The sequence below is a fragment of the Odocoileus virginianus genome, chromosome 17, assembly GCF_023699985.2.
Source record: "Odocoileus virginianus isolate 20LAN1187 ecotype Illinois chromosome 17, Ovbor_1.2, whole genome shotgun sequence".
NCBI lineage: Eukaryota > Metazoa > Chordata > Mammalia > Artiodactyla > Cervidae > Odocoileus > Odocoileus virginianus.
This window is the reverse complement of record NC_069690.1, coordinates 6,353,944-6,376,815: the sequence shown is the minus strand read 5'-3', so window position 1 is coordinate 6,376,815 and position 22,872 is coordinate 6,353,944. Positions and strand designations below refer to the sequence as shown.

Below are 22,872 nucleotides of genomic sequence, written 5' to 3'. Positions count from 1 at the left end.
GGAGACTGGTCTTGAGAGCCAGTCTGTCCAGCATATTTATTGATGTTCCAGACAAATAAAGAATGTGTGTATCAAATTTGTGGGTCCCAAATTTGGTGTGGTTTTGATTTTCTGGAAAATAGTAATAAAGCTCTGAATGACCCTATGCATTGGAAAAATAAGCCTATCATAATTAGGGTTGAAACTTAATAAGAAAATGTGCTTGTAAAGACCCAAACCCAAGAGTAAAAATATAGGATGGGTATGAGTATAAGAAAAAACATGTGGGGGTCAGAACTGACCACAAATAGAGTGTGAGTTAGGAACATACTGTGGTTACGTAAAAAACAATGTCACTCTGGGATGGAGTAATTCACTCTTTGATTCAATTTTGTAATGACTATTACTGAGCATCTACTATATGTTTTCCTGCCTTTACATAGTCATTTGTCCTGCATTAGTCAGAATGTTTTTGGAGCCTGTGAAATGCATGGGAAGAGAAAGGGCTGTCCTGTTTACATGATCTGAGGTACATTAGAAAGGCCTCCCGAGTGAGTGAGTGCAAGTCGCTCAGTCGTGTCTGACTCTTTGCAACCTCATGGACTATGCAGTCCATGGAATTCTCCAGGCCGGAATAGTGGAGTGGGTAACCATTCCCTTCTCTGGGGCATCTTCTGAACCCAGGGATCGAGCCCAGGTCTCCCACATTGCAGGCGGATTCTTTACCAGCTGAGCCACCAGGGGAGCCAGAAAGGCCTCCTAAGCCAAATCAAGTGCCTGTGGTGGCTGGATGGCATCACCGATACAACGGACATGGGTTTGGGAGGACTCCGGGAGCTGGTGATGGACAGGGAGGCCTGGCGTGCTGTGGTTCATGGGGTTGCAAAGAGTTGGACACGACTGAGTGACCGAACTGAACTGAACTTATATATTGCCTGATTTGACCTCTAATCTGCATTTCTAATCTCTGCTTCCACTACAGTCCTCTTATGTCTCTCACCTCCAGCCAAAATGGATTGCTTTTCCCTTCCTCATATATAGCCTGATCTCTCTTCTTCGATTCTTTATTGGTTCATGAATTCACTCATTCTGCCAACTTTTATTGAGTACCTTGAGGAGGAAATGGCAACATACTCCAGTATTCTTGCCTGGAAAATCCCATGGACAGAGGAGCCTAGTGGGCTACAGTCCAAGGGGTGGCAAAGAGTTGGATATGACTGAGCACACACACTGCTACTACTGTGTATCAGGTATTATGCTAGGATGTTAATGACATCAAGATCAATAGGACATGATCCTTCCTTTCATGGAACTCATATTTCAGTTTGTGAGAGTGACATGTAAATTTTTCTTAGCCTACTGTGATGAAGGTTGTGTAATGTCCGTTGTGGATGCAAGGGAGGGTGGGATCTACATTTCCAGATTTCACCCTCTTTTCTTTTTTAACCATGCCCTCTATGAAATTACCTCTTTAATTTCTCTATTTAATTCCTTCCTCCCTCCCTCCTTTTCTGTCTTCCTTCCTTTTTTCTTCCCTCCCTGTCTTCTGTTTTTTTCTGACTGCCCCCCCCCCCCCCCCGCCCCCGCCCCACCGTCTTTCTCTTTTTCTCTTTGCCTTGTGAACCTAACTTCACGGCTCAGCCAAACGTCACCTCTTCTGCAAAGCCTTCCCTGATATTTCCAGGTAGAATTAATAGGTACTTTGTCTGTGTTTTCATAGTACACTGCTTGTGCTGCTATCAGGCTTTGGCTTAATTCTGCCTTGTATTACCTTGATTTGTTTACATGTCTGTCTCCCTCCCTTGACTGAACTCCTTGAAAGCACGGACCTTGACTTAATCATTTGTTTTTTCTATAGCACCTAGAAGAGTTCCTGGCACATAGTTGGTGCTGAAAAAATGTTTATTAAATATGAAGTGAGAGGTCCAGATGCAGTGGGGGTCTGAGGCTGGACCCTGGGGAGAGAATATATGTTGTGCTGGTTCAGAGGAAGGGGATACTCATCTTCTCTTCATTGATCAGATATCCTGAGAGCTTGTTAGAGGAGCAACATTAGTTGCTTTTCCATTAACTTTTGTTTTGTTGGATAAGGCATGGAAGCTGAATTGTCTGGGGTTAGAGATCACAAAATGGTGGCCAGTGGCCCAAGATTATATAGGCTTCCAAGAATGTAAAGCTTCTGAATTATTTTATAACTTTTAAAAAACAAAGTGATTTTATCCAAAATTCTGGACTTTTGACTTCTTTTTAAAAATTGAAAAATATTTCAACATTGGGACCACTTTCTTCCACTGCAATTAGCTGTGGCTGAATAGGGCTGTTCTTCAGACGAGACAAGGCTCTCCAGATTACTGTAGTCTTTATTACTTCCACTTTTTTATATTGAGATATAACTCATATACCATAAAATTCACCCTTTTAAAGTATGAAATTCAGCGGTTTTTACTAAAGTCACAGGATTGTGCAACTGTCAGCACTATCTAATTCCAGATTATTTTCATCATTCCAGAAAGAGTCCTTGCATTAATTAGCTGTCATTCCACAGTCCCTCCTCTTCCTGCCTCTGGAACCGCTCATCTACTTTCCGTCTCTATGGATTTGCCTCTGCTGGGTATTTAATTGTGTAGCGTTTTGCGGCTGGCTTTTTTAACTTAGCATAATGTTGTCATCCATGTGAGCACGGATCAATACTTCATTTTATGGCTGAATAATATTCCATTGTATGAATGTACCACTTTTGTTTATCCATTTATCAGTTATTAGACATTTGGATTGTATCCACTCTTTGGCTGTTGTGAATACTTCTGCTCTGAACACTGATGAACAAGTTTTTGTGTGACCCAAGTTGTTTCTTATACCCAGTCCAGTTGACTCATCTCCATTAATCTTCCTGATTTCAGTAATTTTAAACCTCTGTGTTAGGCATTCCTAGGAGGCACAGCAGGAATGTGCAGGAAAACAGCAGAAAGGGACAGAAGAGATAGTTGGTCCTGAGCACCTCAGGTGTAAAAGAAGACACTGGTGTCTGCAGGCGACAGGAAATGCCTGAGGAGAGCAAGAGAAGGGAAGCACGGACAGGAGGGAGATACAGGCAGGCTTCCTCACAGCTTCTCTGGGACCACGGTCTTAAAAGGGGTCTAGACCCCATCAAAAAATGGGCCAAAGAACTAAACAGACATTTCTCCAAGGAAGACATACAGATGGCTAACAAACACATGAAAAGATGCTCAACATCACTCATTATCAGAGAAATGCAAATCAAAACCACAATGAGGTACCATAACACGCCAGTCTGGATGGCTGCTATCCAGAAGTCTACAAGCAATAAATGCTGGAGAGGGTGTGGAGAAAAAGGGAACCCTCTTACACTGTTGGTGGGAATGCAAATTAGTACAGCCACTATGGAAAACAGTGTGGAGATTTCTTAAAAAGCTGGAAATAGAACTGCCATATGACCCAGCAATCCCACTTCTGGGCATACACACCAAGGAAACCAGATCTGAAAGAGACACGTGCACCCCAGTGTTCATCGCAGCACTGTTTATAATAGCCAGGACATGGAAGCAACCTAGATGCCCATCAGCAGACGAATGGATGAGGAAGCGGTGGTACATGTACACCATGGAATATTACTCAGCCATTAAAAAGAATCCATTTGAATCAGTTCTAATGAGATGGATGAAACTGTAGCCCATTATACAGAGTGAAGTAAGCCAGAAAGATAAAGACCATTACAGTATACTAACACATATATATGGACTTTAGAAAGATGGTAACGATAACCCTATATGCAAAACAGAAAAAGAGACACAGATGTATAGAACAGACTTTTGGACTCTGTGGGAGAAGGCGAGGGTGGGATGTTTCGAGAGAACAGCATCGAAACATGTATATTATCTAGGGTGAAACAGATCACCAGCCCAGGTTGGATGCATGAGACAAGTGCTCGGACCTGGTGCACTGGGAAGACCCAGAGGGATCGGGTGGAGGGGGAGGTTGGAGGGGGGATCGGGATGGGGAATACATGTAAATCCATGGCTGATTCATGTCAATATATGACAAAAACCACTACAATATTGTAAAGTAATTGGCCTCCAACTAATAAAAAATTAAAAATAAAATAAAAGGGGTCTAGAGAAAAAGAGGTGGAAGGTGAGTAAAGCATCCCTGCAGATGGGAAGGGCACCAGACTAGGCATCAGAAGACTTGTGTCCTAGGCCCACAGGCTGATTTCAGCTGGTATGACCTTGGTGAGTAACTTCCCTGAAATCCATAGCTTCTTTTATGAATTGGACACAGATTTTCCCACTCAGCCTCACTGGGTTTTCATGAGGGTCAAATAGATGTGACCAAGTGTTATGAGCTTTAAAGTATAAGCATGAGAGATTAATCTTCAGAAAAAAACTTCACCTGTGAGGTTTCTAGTTATTGAAGTGACCCCTGAAGATTATGGTCAGAGAAACTCAGCCCCTGAGAGGGGCCTTTCTGATGGAAATATAGTTGACCCTTAAACAACATGGGTTTATTGTATGAGTCTACTTATCCATGGATTTCAATAAATATGCAAAAATATTTATGTAGAACAGTGTGTACACTTGTATTGTACAACACTTGTATTGAAGTGGATAGCCTATCCTTACATAGGCATAAGGTGAGTAATAGTTAATATAAAATTAGTAATGTTTTAGTTTTCTTACTGATTTATAACTTTGCTTTCAAAGAATTATATTACCACATAGTATGTTTCCTCTCTCATAATTGGAGAAACTGCCTATCAGCCTATCATCACAATAGATTTTCAAAAAAAGTAACAGTGTTTCTAATACTGTATTATGAATGTGACTGTAATACTGTATGCCATAAAAATTTTGTGACCATTCATTAGCCCATAGGCTAGGCTACCGTGAAACAATTGGATCGATTAGGCTACCACAAAGCAATCATACTGTTGCTTCTTTATTATCAATGCGTGAATTATTATACCTAATAAATAAATATGAATTTCTTTTTCACATTACCTTTTCATTTTTGATGTCTAGCAAGGACAGGAAAGCCTGGCCTACTGCGGTCCATGGGGTCGCAAAGAGCCGGAAGTTACTGAGCAACTGAACAGCAGCAGTTTGTGACAGGTGTAACATCCCCAGTGTTTGGTGTAAGACAATGTTTGATAGGTACTGACAGAGAGGGTTCACCTTGTAAAGAGATGACATCAATTTACAGTGTCGATAAATACAGTATAGTACTGTAAGTGTATTTTCCCTTCCTTATGATTTTCTTAATAGCATTTTCTTCTCTCGATCTTACAAGAATATACTATGTAAAACATATAAAATATGTGTTAATCAATTATTTATGTTATTGGTAAAGCATCTGGTCAGTGATAAGCTATTAGTAGTTGAATTTTGGAAGAAGAGTCTTATATGTGAATTCACTGCTGGAGGTGGGCTTATCGGCACCCCTAACTCCTGTGATGTTTGTTCAAGGGTCAGCTGTGCTTTCATTGCCAGTGACTTTGCTCAGGGGATTCTAACTTGTCTGTACTAACTCTCTTTTCCTTCCCAGGAAAGTGTGGGAAGGGTTTCTCTTTCCCTTCCAGATAGATGCGAGAGGCTTGTTATGGAGGTCTGATACTTGAGAGGGTCAGGAATTTGAATGGGTTAGACCCTGGAAGTTCCCTGGGTCCCTAAAGGATTAGTACATTAGTTGTGGGCCGAGATTTTTGTTAAAGCCCTTATCTGTTTTGAAAATTCCATTGTGGATCACATAGTCTTTATTTTTAGTCTAAATTTATACAGGTTTTCCTTACTTCTTATGTAAAGGAGAGGAAGTAGTGAAATACTCCATGGGTTGAATGAACCGATGCCTGAGGTCTCCTGGGAGAGTAGGGATGAGGAGGAGAAGAACTGGGTGTGCCCTGAGGAGAACCTAGTGTTGGCTGGCTTTTCCTGAGTAGAGAAATAATAAAAATAACTAACAGCTCAGCTATTTAGAATACTAAAAGATGCTGCTGCTAAAGTGCTCCACTCAGTATGTCAGCAAATTTGGAAAACTCAACAGTGGCCATGTGACTGGAAAAGTTCAGTTTTCATTCCAATCCCAAAGAAGGACAGTGACAAAGAATGTTCAAACTACCATACAGTTGCACTCATTTCACAAGCTAGCAAGGTTATGTTTAAAATCCTTCAAACTAGGCTTCAGTAGTAAGTGAACCAAGATCTTTCAGATGTACAAGCTGGGTTTCAAAGAGGCAGAGGAACCAGAGATCAAATTGCCAATATTCATTGGGTTATAGAAAAAACAAAGGAATTCCAGAAAGACATCTGCTTCATTGACTATGTTAAAACTTTTGATTGTGTGGATCACAACAAACTGTGGAAAATTCTTCAGAGATGGGAATACCAGACAGACCACCTTATCTGTCTCCCAAGAAGCCTGTATTCATGTCAAGAAGCAATGGTTGGAGCCAGACATAGAACAATAGACTGGTTCAAAATTGGGAAAGGTGTACAACAAGGCTGTATATTGTCACCCTGTTTGTTTAACTTGTATGCAGAGTACATCATTTGAAATGCTGGACTGGATGGCTCACAAGCTGGAATCTAGATTGCCAGGAGAAATATCAACAACAATATGTAGATGAAAGCACTCTAATGGCAGAAAATGAAGAGGAACTGAAAAGTCTTTTGAGGGTGAAAGAAGAAAGTGAAAAAGAGGAGGGTAAAAAAGCTGACTTAAAACTCAATTTTAAAAAGACTAAGATCATGGCATCTGATGTTATCACTTCATAGCAAATAGAAGGGGAAAAAGTGGAAATAAGGGCAGATTTTATTTCCTTGGGCTCAAAAATCACTGCAGATGGTGACTGCAGCCATAAAATTAAATGACACTTGCTCCTTGGAAGGAAAGCTATGGCAAACCTAGACAGTGTATTTAAAAAGCAGCGATATCACTTTGCCAACAAAGGTACATATAGTCAAAGCTGTGGCTTTTCTGGTAGTCATGTATAAATGTGAGAGTTGGACCGTTAAGGAAGGGGGCCCTGAAGAATTGATGCTTTTGAATTGTGGTGCTGGAGAAGACTCTTGAGAGACCCTTGGACTGCAAGGAGATCAAACCAGTCAATCCTAAAGAAAATCAATCCTGAATATTTATTGGAGGGACTGATGCTAAAGCGCCAATTCTTTGGCCACCTGATACGAAGAGGACCCTGATTCTGGGAAAAATAGAAGGCAAAAGAAGGGGGTGACAGAGGATGAGACGGTTAGATAGCATCACCGACGTAATGGACATGAATTTGAGCAAACTCCAGGAGACAGGGAAGCCTGGTGTGCTGCAGTCTGTGGGGTCACGAAGAGACACAACTTAGCGACTGATCAATAACAACAGCAACAATATTTACTAAGCATTCACTTTGTGCTGTTCTTCTAATGCTTTATATACTTAACTCATTTAATCCTCATTAGAGACCCATGAGGTAGGCTTTATTTGCCGAACAGGAAGGACAGGAGGTAAGAAATTAAATAACTTGTTCTCGTGACATAAAAACGGTGGAGTCAGGACTCATACTGTCAGCCTTATTCCATAGCAGTGCCTCAGAATGTGGTGTGATGAAGCAGAAAGAAGCTCAGGCTTCCAATCAGAAGGCTTAGTGGTCATCACTCTAGTGACCCTAAGAAAAAAGAATGGTTTGTGGCCTGTAATTGTGGGAATTATCCAGCCTCCTTTGGTCAATACCAAGATCTATCTCTATGTTGAATTGGTGGGGCTACCTCCTAACATAATTAAATGTTAAGTCTAAGAGTGATTACCCTAGTGGTTTTATTCACCCATTTCCTCTTTAGTGTGAGACCTGTATGGGAAGGAGGGGAGAGAGAAAAAGTAGAAGGAGGAAAAAGGAGAGTAGAGGGTGGGTGGGAATGACATCAAGCAGGAATGTGCCAGTCAGCGGGGGTAAATTTTCCACTTGGATCTGTGTGGAAACCTGATCTTGCCTCTATTTTTGGTCTCCTTCTCTAACAACTTTTTGCCAGATTGGAATTTTTCTGCACCTGTAACACATTTTTAATGTAATAAGTCTAGGAGAAACCAGGTATTATATCATGCTGGGGCCTGTGATGTGTTTCGTTTCTAGGAGCAAAGGTAGCCCAGACTCCAGTTTATCCCTATAAGGGATTAGTGTATTAGTCACCCTGTAAAAGCTCAATTTATTATGATTTTTTAAATGTTTCTTTTAGCACTTACTTATAAAAGGTGAAAGGGGAACCACGAATGTGTCTGTGTTCCCTGCTCCCACCTACACACACACACACACACACACACACACACACCCGTCACCCTCTATTAATTTCATATGAACCCAAATTCCATGAAACCCAATCCAGAGGTATTGGCTTTGACAAGTTAGCTTACCTTTGCTGTGATGGACTTCATCCTGGTCTGGGCCAGAGGAGTGTAGAAAGGTGAGATTATTGTACTAGCCACCCCTCAGTGGAGGATGGACCTAAGTCAGCAGGCTAGTGGTTTAGCTGTTTAGGGTGATCATGTGGGGTTACTGGGTCAAGACTTAGGTTTGGCTTGTGAGATTGAGCCCTTTCCCATTATTCCAGGTTGGCCGTCTTGTGGATATATGCCATTGGTTATGTAGGCCTTAAGGCTGTTGTTTCTCCTAGCTTTACCACACAACTGGGGAGTTCTAGCAGAACTTGTTCTCTTCACTGGGTTTAAAAGAAGGAAAAAAACAAAAAACAGCTTGAAGCCCATATTCACATAAGAACATGTGAGGGCCCTTCCCCGGTGGTCCAGTGGTTAAGGACCTGCCTTCTAAGGCAGGGCATGTGGGTTTGATCCCTGGTCAGGGAGCTGAGACCCCACAGGCCGTGGGGCAACCAGAGAGCTTATGTGCTGCAACGGAGACCCAGCACGACAAAAAAGGAAAGAAAAGAAAACAGTGTGTGTGAGAGACAGAGAGAAGACGAGAGAGAGAGAAAGAACACCAGAGGCGGTGGGGTGGCATGGAGCGAGCGCTGAGCTTAGGAGCACAAGATGTAGGCTTGCATTACACAAGATGTAGGATCTCAGCTGCCTGGTGTTTGAGTTTCGGTGACTATTTAGTTCTCTCTCTCATCCCGCACTCACCAAAAGCCTAACTCCTGCCCCCAAAGGTGATGTGATGACACAGCAGGACGAAGCCTGCTTCCAGTCAGAAGATCTGAATTCAGATTTCAGCTCTGCCATTTTCTGGCTGTATGTTTAGGGGCAAATCCATGTTTGATGTGGCCTGAAAATAACTCCATTTTTCGTGCTTTCCTTAAGGAAAAGAATATGAAATTATGAATGTGAAGTTGTTAGGGGCTTTGAAGGGGCGTGTAGAAGTGAAGAACTGAAGGATGCTTTTGAATCTTTCCTATGTGTGGAATGCAAACAATGGTATGTCTCTGGACCTCTTCATTCCATTGCTGCATATGTAAATGGCTCTTGGTGTATTCCACTGGAGCCTCAATAAGTGAGTTTGAAACTTTTAAGTGTTTTAGGAAATTGAAAAGACTACATACCTGGATGGTTATCAGTAAAATGTCTAAGGCTGTTGGCTCCTCAGGTGTTGAGAGAGACTTCCTCTGGCTTTGCAGTTTTGAGATCTGCATCCATTTTCCATTGAAAAATGAATAGAGCATCTCCACTTCTCTGATCGTGACTATGAGGATGTTTCCATGCCGATCTTTAACGGGTTCATAGTAAACTCTTCCCAAGTTGTGTGTCCCAAGTAAATTCTAGAAACGAACAGATTTCTGGTAGCTTTGATCATGTGCAAACAAAGCAACATAACTGCAACGGAAGACACTGAATAATTATCTGATGTTTCTGAGAAGGTGTTTTGTTGTTGTTAAGCAGACTTAACCTAGAATATGTAGCATCATAGAAATGTGCTTAACAGAAGCTCAAAGAAAATGTCTTTACCATAAGCCTGCGAAGATTATAGCAAGAGGCACAAAAATTATGTTTTTTTAAGCAAATTTAATGTCTGTAAATATCTCTTACCCACATAGACACACCAGCACATAAACCTCAGTTACCAGCACTTGAAGAGAATCCCAGATGTTTTAAAGAAAAATGCCTGATATTTCAAGTATGCTACTTGTGGAGTTTTCAAGAGATCTACGGTAAGCTGGTATGAAGTGGAGTTGTTCAAAATGAAGAAGTGAATTGACAATGTAGCACATTGTACAGGTCCCCAAATGACTGCACATTCCCTTCAAGATACTTTAATTGGAAGATTGGCCTGGTTTGACTTATCTGCATTTCAGAGAGTTCTATTTATTTAGAATTTTGTTGAAATTGTTTGTGAGCTAGGTCAACAAGGTAGACAATACTTTTAGAAGAAGAGAAGGAGGCCACATTAAATTGTGGAGAGGCCCAGGCAGATGTTATTAAAATAAGCAATTTTACAGATATGCAAAGTTTAAAGATTTTTAACTTAGAGCATTGGATGAAGAGGGTAAAATCCCCCCTTCCTTTGAACATCTATGGTTTTTACAAACTATTAATCATCTCAGAGCTTAGCTGTGATTTTTGTGAGCTCACATAAGTGCTGACAAGATAGCCTGTTAGCAGGAGAGCAAAAGTAGAACTGAATTTGTAAAAGTAATTAGGATGGCCTAAAAATGAATGAGCCAGCTGATCAGTATCCACATTTACAAAAACGCTGGAACGATCCTCATAGGTAGGGACTGTGTCTTTTTATTCTTCTTCTTAATTTACAAGGACAGAATGTGTATTGATAGATAAGAAATTTCATAAATAATTATTGACATTATAAAAATTCATTTGGCAGGCTTACTATTTTAAAGAATGGCTTAACTACTCAGTCAGATTATTGCTTTCCAACAGTTAACCTCTATATCATAGGGAAATAATCGGGTAAGACTCTTGCTACAGCCTTACATAAAGCAGTTTGCTGCAAGGTCATACTGACTTAATCAGCAATGGCATGCTGGTAAACTGGCCATCAAAAAAAAAACAAGTCCTGATATATAGAATATGGCAATTTTTGTGGTTAAATACTCCCACAGTATTTTATTTCAAGTTACCAAAGTTTGATAGCAGGCTTTGAAAATTTCTGAATACTTAACAGTTGGCTTTTCTAAGTGAGTACAAGTTGACTCCAGCACATTACTGCTGTTAAGTCTTTCGTTATCCTGGTGTTGAGTTTCATTGCTGGCTGCTCTTCATTAACACTTAGACTTTTGAAAAATGACTTACTCTTTCTGGCCCTGAGCTTCATCAGCTTAAATTAAAGAGTCCTTACAGCTCAGACATCCCTTATGCTAATCCTTACCTTATAGAGTGATGGATTGAATTAACCAATGTATGAGAAAGTATTTTGTACACTCTGAAGCTTGATACAGGTAGGTTGGGTATAGGCTTTCTTTACTGCTCCAACTGGAAAACAACACTTACTTGTTTTTAAGATTCATCTCATGTTTCACCTTGTCTGGGAGGACTTTCTCGACTGTCATAGGTAGAATTTAACATCTCCTCTTTTGTCCCCTACTGTTTCCTGTGCCAACTTGTATCTTAGCATGACCCTGGCTCTCCTATGTATTGATGTAAATGTCGTGAGATCCATCTCTGTTTCTCTGGGTTCCTTGCACAGTGCCTGGTACATAGTAATAGCTCAAGAAATTTTTGTTGTCTGAATGAACATATTATCTTGAGGGCACTGGAAAATATGATTTGCTTTGGATCAAAGTGGGTGGGTGGACATGAATGAGATGATCATTTCATTTAGGCAGAGTTATTATCATTGGTCCACTGTTAGCTTTGGATATGTTGACTAAGAGACTAAACAAGAAAGCACTAAAAATCTTCCTGAAATTCTATATTGATATTTAATTGAATTAGATAGTTAGCTCTGGGAAGAGCCCAATGTAAAAGAAGAATATCCTTGTGAAAATAAATTGCAACCATATTCTAAGGGGACAAAGGTAAGATTCTTTAGAGCCTAAAGGAAAAACAGACCATGTTAATACGTGTTGTGCTATGCAGTCAAGATTAGGAGATCTGGGAACCCTGAGGGTTCTACAAGGTAAAGAGAGATAAAGCCATATAAAGCCATGTTTCACAGGCATGTATCTAGGGTGTAACCACAGCACATCACATGGGTGTCAGTAAGCCCTAGACAGATGCACAATACTTAAGAGATCTTTGTTCAGTTTGGAGTGCCACGGGAAGTTGAAGGAAGTCTGGAATAAGATATGAAGGCCTGGAAAATAATAAAAATTTGGGGAAACCCCTTTGCCCCCGCCTTGAAAAATGAAAAAGACATAATATTCATGAATTGTTACCTGGCTTTAGCTCATTAATGTTTATTTCTAAAAGCTGTGGAGAAGGAATCTAAAAAAAAGTATAGAAATAAATGTATTTACAAAACAGAAACAGTCACAGATGTAGGAAGCAAACTTCTAGTTACCAAGGGGGAACAGATAGGGAGAGATAAATTGGGAGATTGGGAATGGCGTATTCACACTTCCATATGTAAAATGGATAACTAGTAAAGACAGGACCTAGTGTATAGCGCGGGGGGCTCCTCTCAATATTTTGTAATGACCTATATGGGAAAAGAATCTGAAAAAGACTGGACACAGGTAAATATGTAACTGATTCTCTTTGCCGTATACCTGAAACTAACTCAGCCTTTTAAATCGACTGTCCTCCAATAAACATGTAAAAAATAAAATAAATGAGTTCACAAAAATAAGATAAAAGCTGTAGAGGAGGGAAGTTTAATAGGACCCAACCTATAATGTCAGATTGTTACTATATTTCAAAGATAAGTAGTTTGGACATCTCTCAGTCTAAGAGGAACGTACACTTCTGCCTTTTGGGGCCTCCGCTGTTTTCCAAAAAGTAGGGAAGACATTGTGGGGTCTTGGTCACTTACAGGCTTTCTAATCTTTTATTTTAAATCCAAATGTTGGCAGATACTTATCTCTCCTGCTCGGGTAATATTAATTCATATTTTTTCTGTGTGTGTTCAGTTACTGGGTCGCATCTGACTCTTTGTGATCCTGTGGACTGTAACCTGCCAGGCTCCTCTGTCCATGGAATTTTCCAGGCAAGAATACGAGAGTATGTTGCCATTTCCTTCTCCAGGGATCTTCTCAACCCAAGGATCAAACCTGCATCTCTTGTGTCTCCTGCACTGGCAGGCGGATTCTTTACCACTGTGACACCTGAGACTTTACCTTCTTCCAAATAAAGTTTCCTGGATCAAGAAGATCCGCTGGAGAAAGGATAGGCTACCCACTCCAGTATTCTTGGGCTTCCTTTGTGGCTCAGTTGGTAAAGGATCCTCCTACAATGTGGGAGACCCGGGTTTGATCCCTGGGTTGGGAAGATCCCCTGGAGAAGGGAAAGGATACCCACTCCAGTATTCTGGCCCGGAGAATTCCATGGACTGTATAGTCCATGGGATCACAAAGAGTTGGGCACAACTGAATGACTTTTTCACTTCACTTCACTTCATTACTAAATAGACTCCAAACGATGCAGAATATACTTTCACTTTTTCTTTTTAGACTATAATGTACATAATTTGTTCTCTTCACAATTTTTGTAAAATGAATACACAATAAGATGATGAAATATTGGGGAAAAATGCAGGCTGTGGAGTTATATATGTCAGCGTTTATACCCATACTCTGCTATTTCGTATTTGTGAAACCCTGGGCAAGTTATTCTCCTTTTCTAGGCCTCAGTTTTATCCTGTGTTAAGTGAATGTCAATAATAGTACTTCACATTATGGTGTGCTGAAGATACATAGTTCTTAAAGAACTTAGCACAGTGCCTGGCATTTACTCTGTTAGGTAAATGAAAGTTGTTGTTTTGTGATTGTTATTTATTAACATGTATTAAAGAGCCTCCCTATTGAGCAGAAACTGGAAAATAAGGCTTGGAATGCACAGTGGTTTGTATGTGCTGTGATGAAGGTAAGTCAGGGGGCTGTTCACAGCCCCCTGAGGGGGAGAAAGATGGCAAGGAAGACCTCTGCGTACCATGGTCAAATGTCTGGGCCACTCTTGAGAAAATGTAAGTCATGGATGACATGGTCAGAACCCTTTATTGGCCACTCTGGCAGGAGTGTGGAGAATGCGTTGGAGGGTGTTAAGACTGGAAGCAGGAGGATGACTTTGGAAGCTTTTGATGTAACTGGAGTAATGAGGCAGTGTAGTGATGCTGGAAATGGGAGGAGATTAAAATGAGATATACTGCAGGTAAAGCAACAGGGTTTACGTATGGCTGATGCCAATCAAGCTATTTAAGAATGCTTTTTCCTCAGAACATTATAAGAAATGTTAGTTCAATAAAGAGACTGAAAATATTACATATAAATCTCCCTAAATGTATATTTCTTCCTCTTCTGTTGAGTTTTTCCTGTGCCCTGTCACCCCCTCCCCCCCACCAAAAAAAAAGAGTGGCTTCGGTATTTCCAGACATTTTCATTTAAAGATCAGTAAGGACCTTGGGCAATATTTCCTAAAAAAAAAAGATGACAGTGACTTCTATTATTTAAGCAGTCATTTCTTTGGCTGTGGCACTGTAAGGGGTAACTATTTTGAGTACTACAAGGCACTGGTCACAGTGAGGGCCTAGAGGACTATCCAGGTGGTAACTATGGCATGAGGTACATTTCTGTAACCCCTTTTCCCTTTGGTTAGATAGAGCATCCTCAAGTGTGATTTTAGGGGTGCAGAGTTTGGGCTGATAAATGCGTCTATCCAGGTAGTAGGTAAAGAGGGTCTGCCACTTGCCACTCATGGTGGATACAGTGATAACCAAGACGGAGACACGATCTCAGGGACTCACAGTGCAAGTTGACACTGACCAAAAATGACATGAATAATTAACAAATGGGATTATGGTCACCATTCTGAATGAAGAATACAAGATGCTCTGTGAATGATTCACTTAATTGGGAGATCAGAGAAAGGCTCCCAGAGGAAGTATAAAAATGAAGCTGAGTAAAGCAATTATCCTTCAATAAAAAATAAATTAATTAAAAAAAAATGAAGCTGAGATCTGAAGGATATATAGGAATTAGTGAGACAAAGAAGCAGAAGCAGATTCTAATCAGAGGAAATAGCATTCAAGCTAGCAAAGGAGACTGAGCCAGACCAGGAAGTTGGAAAAATCTGGAAAAGTGCAGAGTCATGAAAGCCAAGTGATGTGGCAATTTAAAATTTTAAAATAAATAAGACCGTTGTATCAAATGCTACTGAGATGTCAGCTGCAAAGAGGATTTAAAAGTGTCTATTGGATTTAGTGAAACTGAAATCATTGGAGGGATGGATGCAAGTTTTTTAGGGTCCAGCACCACACAATTTGGGGGCCCTCTTTAAGATAAAGAATAAAAAATTACAAATATGAAGGTTAGGTATAAAAGTCAGTTAAAAAAGAAAAATAAAAGTGAATATTTTAGACTGAGAAAGAAAATCTCCCCCAATACTGGAGTATTTGGAATTTTTGATCTGGGATTTCTTTAGGCATGCATGCATACTCAGTTGCTCAGTTGTGTCCAACTCTTTGCTACTCTATGGACTGTAGCCCACCAGACTCCTCTGTTCATGGAATTCTATGGGCAAGAATACTGGAGTGTGTGGCCATTTCCTTCTCCAGGGGATCCTCCCAACCCAAGGATTCAATCCTGTGTCTCTTGCATTGGCAGGCAGATTTTTTACTACCGATCCACCTGGGAAGCCCTTTCTTTAGGCAGTTTACCAGAAATGCTTGCTGGTTGTAACTCAACTTCCCCTCCCTAAACACTCTACAACTCCCATACCCACAGGGGATCATGCAAATGAGGGACCCTGAAGCTCAAGATTTATGAGCATCATCTGCCTCTGATTCTTGGTGGCCTGAGAGAGCAGTTTGGTAGGCATGATAACAAAAGTCAGGGAAAGAGCCTGGAACTAAATGGGAAGTGAGGAAATGAATAGAGAGAGAATGTTGGCCACTCTTTCAAGTTTGGGTCTAAGAGGGAGAAGAGTGATTGTAGTTGAAGAAGGGAGTGAAGAACTGAAATCTAGAGCACATGTGAGAGATGAGCCTTTGGTAAGAGGAGTGAGACTTTATCTGTTGGAACTGGGGGAAGGAAAAGGAAGTAGCGTCAATGCAAGGAGGCTTTTCAATTTGGTCATAGACAAATAACTATTTCCCGTTTATTTTCTTAATGAGTTATACAGTAAACTATCACCTGATGTGGGAATGGAAAGTGTGGGGAAGGGGAAGGGATGTGGTAGAATGGAGAAAGTTTTAAATAGTTGCCTTGTAATTTGGGAAAGTGAATTTAGTAGAGAAACGGAACGTGATCAGTAGGTATCATTGTACGTGAGAATTGCAGTAATGACATAAAACATAAAGCCAATCATACTCCCTGCCCCTGTTTAGTAATTTTATTATTTTTTTTAATGCAGCAGTGTGCAACTGCTCCAGTGTAGTGAATGCGTGTTGGAGTCATCCAGGCTTGGATCTTTTCCAAATAAATAATGTGGAAGGAGAGAGTGGCCAGAAATTTAGAGGATTTTCAAGGGGGTAATTATAATGGGCCAAATAATCTAAGTTAGACAAAGAGGAAAATGACCTCAGAAGAGGGCGATGCATTATGAAAAGTGATGGGGGCCAATACATTGGGGGACCAAATCCAAGCGCTATTTCAATGGAAGTACTAGGTCAGTAACACTGACCACTATGGCTTCTCTCTAGTCCCTCAGTGTTTAAATGCAATGACTTGTGACAGCCTAGTCCTTCTCAGATATTAGATGAAGATGTTCTGGGAAGACTCTAATAAACCTAATATAAAGAGCCCCATTTGAAATTCTAAGGTTGTTTAGTCTGTAATCTAAACATGCCTGGGTTGTATGGTAGGCAAGTGGGAGGGTCTGCTAAGGACTCCTGAGAAAGAACTTTACTAAGGGACCAAGGGGCTACTGAGAATGAAGTTTATCCTAAACAAAGCTGTTTTTGAAGTATAGTGGCTTAGTCCAACTATAGCTGGTCAGTGATGAAAGAAAGAGCCTCTTTGAATTTAGCACAGTCATCATGGCCCAGCTCCAAGAACATCTTGAGTTGAAGGAGAAGATTATGCAATCAAGAGTGAGTTGAATTTGCACTGGTCATCATCTGTTTTACATATAGTAATGTATATGTTGCATGCTATTCTCTCAATCATCCCACCCTTGCCTTCTCCCACTGAGTCCAAATTCTATTCTTTATATCTGTGACTCCTTTGCTGCCCTGCATGCAGGATCACAGTTACTGTATTTCTAAATTCCATATATAAACAGCAGGGCCCCCAAAGCTGGTGCTCTGGGATAACGCAGAGGCATAGGGTGGGGAGGGAGGTAGGAGGGGGATTCAGGATGGGAGGAACACATGTATACCTCTGGCCAATTCATGTTGATGTATGGAAAAAAAATCACAATATTGTAATTATCCTCCAATTAAATAAATTAGTTAAAAAAAGAGTGAGTTGAAATTGAGGCACTTTTCTTTTTTTTAAGATCTTACTGAAGACACAAGTTAAAGGAGAAAAGGAAAGGTATATCCATTTGAATAAAGAGTTTCAAAGAATAGCAAGGAGAGATAAGAAAGACTTCCCCAGTGATCAATGAAAGAAATAGAGGAAAACAATAGAATGGGAAAGACTAGAGATGTCTTCAAGAAAATTAGAGATACCAAGGGAAAATTTCATGTAAAGATAGGCACAATAAAGGGCAGAAATTATATAGACCTAACAGAAGCAGAAGATATTAAGAAGAGGTGGCCAAAATACACAGAAGATCTTCGTGACCCAGATAACCATGATGGTGTGATCATTCACCTAGAGTCAGACATCCTGGAATGCAAAGTCAAGTGGGCCTTAGGAAGCATCACTACAAGCAAAGCTAGTGGAGGTGATGGAATTCCAGTTGAGCTACTTGAAATGCTAAAAGATGGTGCTGTGAAAGTGCTGCACTCAATATGCCAGCAAATTTGGAAAACTCAGCAGTGGCCACAGGACTGGAAAAGGTCAGTTTTCATTCCAATCCCTAAGAAAGGCAATGCCCAAGAATGTTTAAACTACTGCACAATTGCACTCATCTCACACACTAGCAAAGTAATACTCAAAATTCTCCAAGCCAGGCTTGAACAGTACATGAACTGTGAACTTCCAGCTGTTCAAACTGGATTTAGAAAAGGCAGAGGAACCAGAGATCAAGTTGCAAACATCCATTGGATCATCAAAAGCAGAAAAAGATCTACTTCTGCTTTATTGACTATGCCAAAGCCTTTGACTGTGTGGATCACAACACATTCTGGAAAACTCTTAACGAGATAGGAATACCAGACCACCTGACCTGCCTCCTGAGAAATCTGTATGCAGGTCAAGAAGCATCATTTAGAACTGGACATGGAATAACAGACTGGTTCCAATTTGGGAAAGGAGTACATCAAGGCTGTGCATTGTCAACCTGCTTATTTAACTTATATGCAGAGTACATCATGAGAAATGCCAGGCTGGATGAAGCACAAACTGGAATCAAGATTGCCGGGAGAAATTTCAGTAACCTCAGATATGCAGATGACACTACCGTTATGGCAGAAAGCAAAGAAGAACTAAAGAGCCTCTTGATGAAAGTGAAAGAAGAGAGTGAAAAAGTTAGCTTAAAACTCAACACTCAGAAAACTAAGATTATGGCATCTGGTCCCATCATTTCATGGCAAATAGATGGTAACAGTGACAGACTTAATTTTTTTTTTGGCTCCAAAATCACTGCAGATGGTGACTGCAGCCATGAAATTAAAAGATGCTTCTTGGAAGAAAAGCTATGACCAAACTAGATAGCATGTGAAAAAGCAGAGACATTACTTTGCCAACAAAGGTCTGTACAGTCAAAGCTATGGTTTTCCCAGTAGTCATGTATGGAGGTGAGAGTTGGGCTATAAAGAAAGCTGAGCACTGATGAATTGATGCTTTAGAACTGTGGTGTTGAAGAAGACTCTTGAGAGTCCCTTGGACTGCAAGGAGATCCAACCAGTCCATCCTAAAGGAGATCAGTCCTGGGTGTTCATTGGAAGAACTGATGCTGAAGCTGAAACTCCAATACTTTGGCCACCTGATGTGAAGAACTGACTCATTGGAAAAGACCCTGATGCTGGGAAAGATTGAAGGCGGGAGGAGAAGGGGACGACAGAAGATGAGATGGTTGGATGGCATTACGAACTCAATGGACATGAGTTTGAGTAAATTCTGGGAGTTGGTGATGGACAGGGAGGCCTGGTGTGCTGCAGTCCGTGGGGTCAGAAACAGTGGACATGACTGAGCAACTGAACTGAACTGAACTGAATACACAAGGCAGTGACAGCCTGTGCAGTGGAATATAGCACAGGAGGTTGAAGAGTTACTTTTCAGAATTTATTATAATATCAAGACAATAATTATTATTGCAAGGAGTCAAATTATTGCATGGGTCAAGAAATGAAATTCCTGTAATTGCAGGTAGGGATGAAGCTGTAGAAAATTTTTGTTATTATGACTCTCTTTTTAGCTTTGGATGATATCGCCTGGCCAAACACGGCTTATGCAGATTCCTGCTATATGTATTTCTGGGGTTTATGTAACTTGCAGCTTTGTAGGTAGATACCTATCACTGTAAGTGAAAGTGTTCTTTGCTCAGTCATGTCCCACTCTTTGCGAACCCCTGGACTGTAGCCCACCAGGCTCCTCTGTCCATGGAACTGTCCAGGCAAGAATACTGGAGTGGCTTGCCATTCCTTTCTCCAGGGGATCTTCCTGACCCAAGGATTGAAGCTGGGTCTTCTGCATTGCAGGCAGATCTCTTACTGTCTGAGCCACCAGGAATTGATGCTTTCAAACAGTGGTTCTGGAGAAGACTCTTGAGAGTCCCTTGGACTGCAAGGAGATCAAATCAGTTAATCCTAAAGGAAATCAACCCTGAATATTTATTGGAAGAACTGGTGCTGAAACTCCAATATTTTGGCCACCTGATGTGAAGAACTGAAACATTAGAAAAGACCCTGATGCTTGGGAAGATTGAGGGCAAAAGGAGCAGGGGGTGACAGAGGATGAGATGGTTGGATGGCATCACTGACTCAGTGGACACGAGTTTGAGCAAACTCCGGGAGATACGAAGGACAGGAAAGCCTGGCGTGCTGCAGTCCATGGGGTCACAGAGAGTTGAACACGACCCAGCGACTGAACAATGTCAACAACCCATCACTGATAAAGCCTGATCGATACTTTAAAGATCCTAATTCTGTGTAGCAGAGGTTTTCCTGTGCTAAGAACCACAAATTCAGATAATACTGAAACAAAAACAAAACAATGAAAGGGAAACCCAGAAATGCCTGGTTAGAATTCAATGCCATTTCTAAGAGAAGCTCTGTAACCGACAAAGATTCTTGCAGGGCTTGGAGATATGATCTGATTGGGTTAATAGTACAGAAGGGTTAAATTCAGAATGAAAGGTAAGTCTTTAAGAGTTTTTTTGTTTTGTTCTTTTAATTATCAAAAATGTATGCAGATACATTTGTTTTCCCATAAACATCAAGCCAAGAAACTCCTTAAAAATATCTGAGCATCTCTGTTTCCATCTCTGTACACTCATATAGATCCACAGGATGCCAAAACATCCAGAGCTCATCAAGAGAGCTAATCAGACTCTTATTGTGCAAATGATGAAACTCAGATCCAGAAAGCAGAAATGAGTTGACTGGTGAACATCAGATCCAGAATTCAGGTCTCTTTACTCCTTGTTTATTTCTAGATTCTTCAAGATAAACCTCTGTTCCTCTCCCAGGAGAGTGCCAAAAGCACAGGTTCACTACAAAGACAGGTGTGCAGCTCAGAGTATCCAAGAAGACTTCATATGTCTAAGGATCTAAAACAGCAAGGAGCCTACCCTTTCCCTTTCCGGGTGGATTGGTAACTTAACTGACATGTGTTTTCAAAATTTCCTTGGAGGGCTAGGTTGACCTGGCCCCTCACCTGTAGCTGGGCTGTTGCTGCAAGCATCTTCTGCCGAGTTTGTAGTACTGTGGACGAGGACATGGAGATAGGTACGCTTTGCCTCAACCACCTTATATCTTCCCACATACAAGACAGCTGCAAAAGAAGTCACGAGGTCATACCATCATCCAAGCCAGCGCATGATTTAGGTTGTGGCATCAAAGCAAAGCAGTCAGGAGGAAACCTGACACCTGGTGTTTGTTCTCCAGTCCATTTTCAGATACATGCAAAACAACTTTTTGATCTCTGTCCCACTGGAAGAAGATCTGAATGTTAATGAAACAATCAGATCCCCATTTTAGTCTTTGCCAAATGATCCCATAACTCAGAATACTGGAGACACCATCTGACAGGATAGAAGCTTCTTTGCTCTGAAAATGTGGTGTAGATACTATTTTGGCATTTTTAATGACAAAGGGCATATCGGGCCAGAAAGAGACCATTGAGATAATTTACTCCCACTCCAATATTTTGATCACTGGAGGTTCCTCAACTTCTCAACTAAAGTTTTAGAGATTTATGTGAGGTACTGTTGGTGCAAAGTGGGGAAGAATAAAATTAGAACTCAGGATACCTTGGTGAACCACAGAAAATCTTGTGTAATGGAACTGGTGTGAGAGTCATCTATTTCAACAATCGGTATTTGATCTTCATTGGTGACTAACATATTGTCTTTGTAATAAAATATAACAGCTATGTAGAGTCCCCTGAAAAGAAAAAGCAAAATAAAAATTGTCCTCAACCATCTTCTCCAAGCCTGAATCATAGAAATAGTATTTTTGGGCATGATAAATGATCATTTAAAATACACTTATGAAAATATTCTTGTTAAGTACCACAAATTTATTGGCTAGAATTCAAAGAAATAATTCTTTTGTCCAGATTCTCAGAAGAAAGGTGAATTTTATATTCTTTTAATAATAAAACAGCAATATTTACCAAGTTTCCACTCAGAACCAAAATCAGTAGATTCCTGAGATGCTAAGACTTCCTGGAAAAACTACAAAGGACCCACCGTTTCAAGGTCTTCACAAACTTGTTTGAGGAATGGAATAGGTGTTTCAGGCTCCTGGAGACTGACGGCTTGCGGCCCGAGGTTTGCACTTTTGAACTTTCTGAAACACAGAACAAAGTACAGTGTGAACTTCACTGGAAGAAGAGGCTCTCAGAGCCTTCCTCCCATCTCTCTGCCTTTCTCTCCCCTGTCCTCTCAGCGCACTTATGTTCAGTTTCAGAAGGACTCAGTTCATTCTCTCTGTCTAGGAGCTTCTGTATCTTGAGATGCCAGTAGTTAACTGAGTTAGTGAATAGCTCCTCAAAAATGTTGAAAATGAGTAACGTTTATAACTCCAGGGGAAATCACTCTGGTGTTCTGTTTATATCCTCCTTATTTATCACGAGGTGGAATAAAAAGAAATAGAATCAACTTTTGTCCCCAGCACATATTGCCTTTTAATAGTCACACACTTCTCAATGTTGACAAAACTCTTATTAGACTACATATTCCATTAATTTTTTTTCATTATAAAATTAAAATAGGCACATTACAGGAAGTCTGGAGCATAGAAAAGGAACAACACCCCACACATGCCATCTTGCCACTTTGGCAGAACCATTGCTAATATTCTGGGGTAGTTTTTTATTTTTTTCCCAGAGTGTATGTTGGCTTACAAAAATAGGTGTAGACATGGTTAACATCTTCATTATTCAGAAGATACTGAGATAGGTTAAGTGGTTTGTCTAAAATACAAAAACCGGTACCCAGATGAACACATTTATTCACTGAAAAATATTTGTTGGGACACCACTATATGTTAGGTTCTGTGGT

The 22,872-nt window shown here is 40.6% G+C and overlaps 1 protein-coding gene across 1 annotated transcript in view; it reads right to left on the bottom strand.

Moving 5' to 3' along the window:
* The window catches only part of ANKFN1 (ankyrin repeat and fibronectin type III domain containing 1), a 295,344-nt gene that overhangs the window by 47,879 nt on the left and 224,593 nt on the right, over positions 1-22,872 (bottom strand). The window contains exons 10-13 of the mRNA XM_070478482.1: positions 22,060-22,159; positions 21,619-21,751; positions 21,024-21,140; positions 9,531-9,746 (exon numbers count right to left, since the gene is read on the bottom strand). Of these exons, the coding sequence (XP_070334583.1) occupies positions 9,531-9,746; positions 21,024-21,140; positions 21,619-21,751; positions 22,060-22,159 (566 nt within the window). The remainder of the gene's footprint in view (positions 1-9,530; positions 9,747-21,023; positions 21,141-21,618; positions 21,752-22,059; positions 22,160-22,872) is intronic.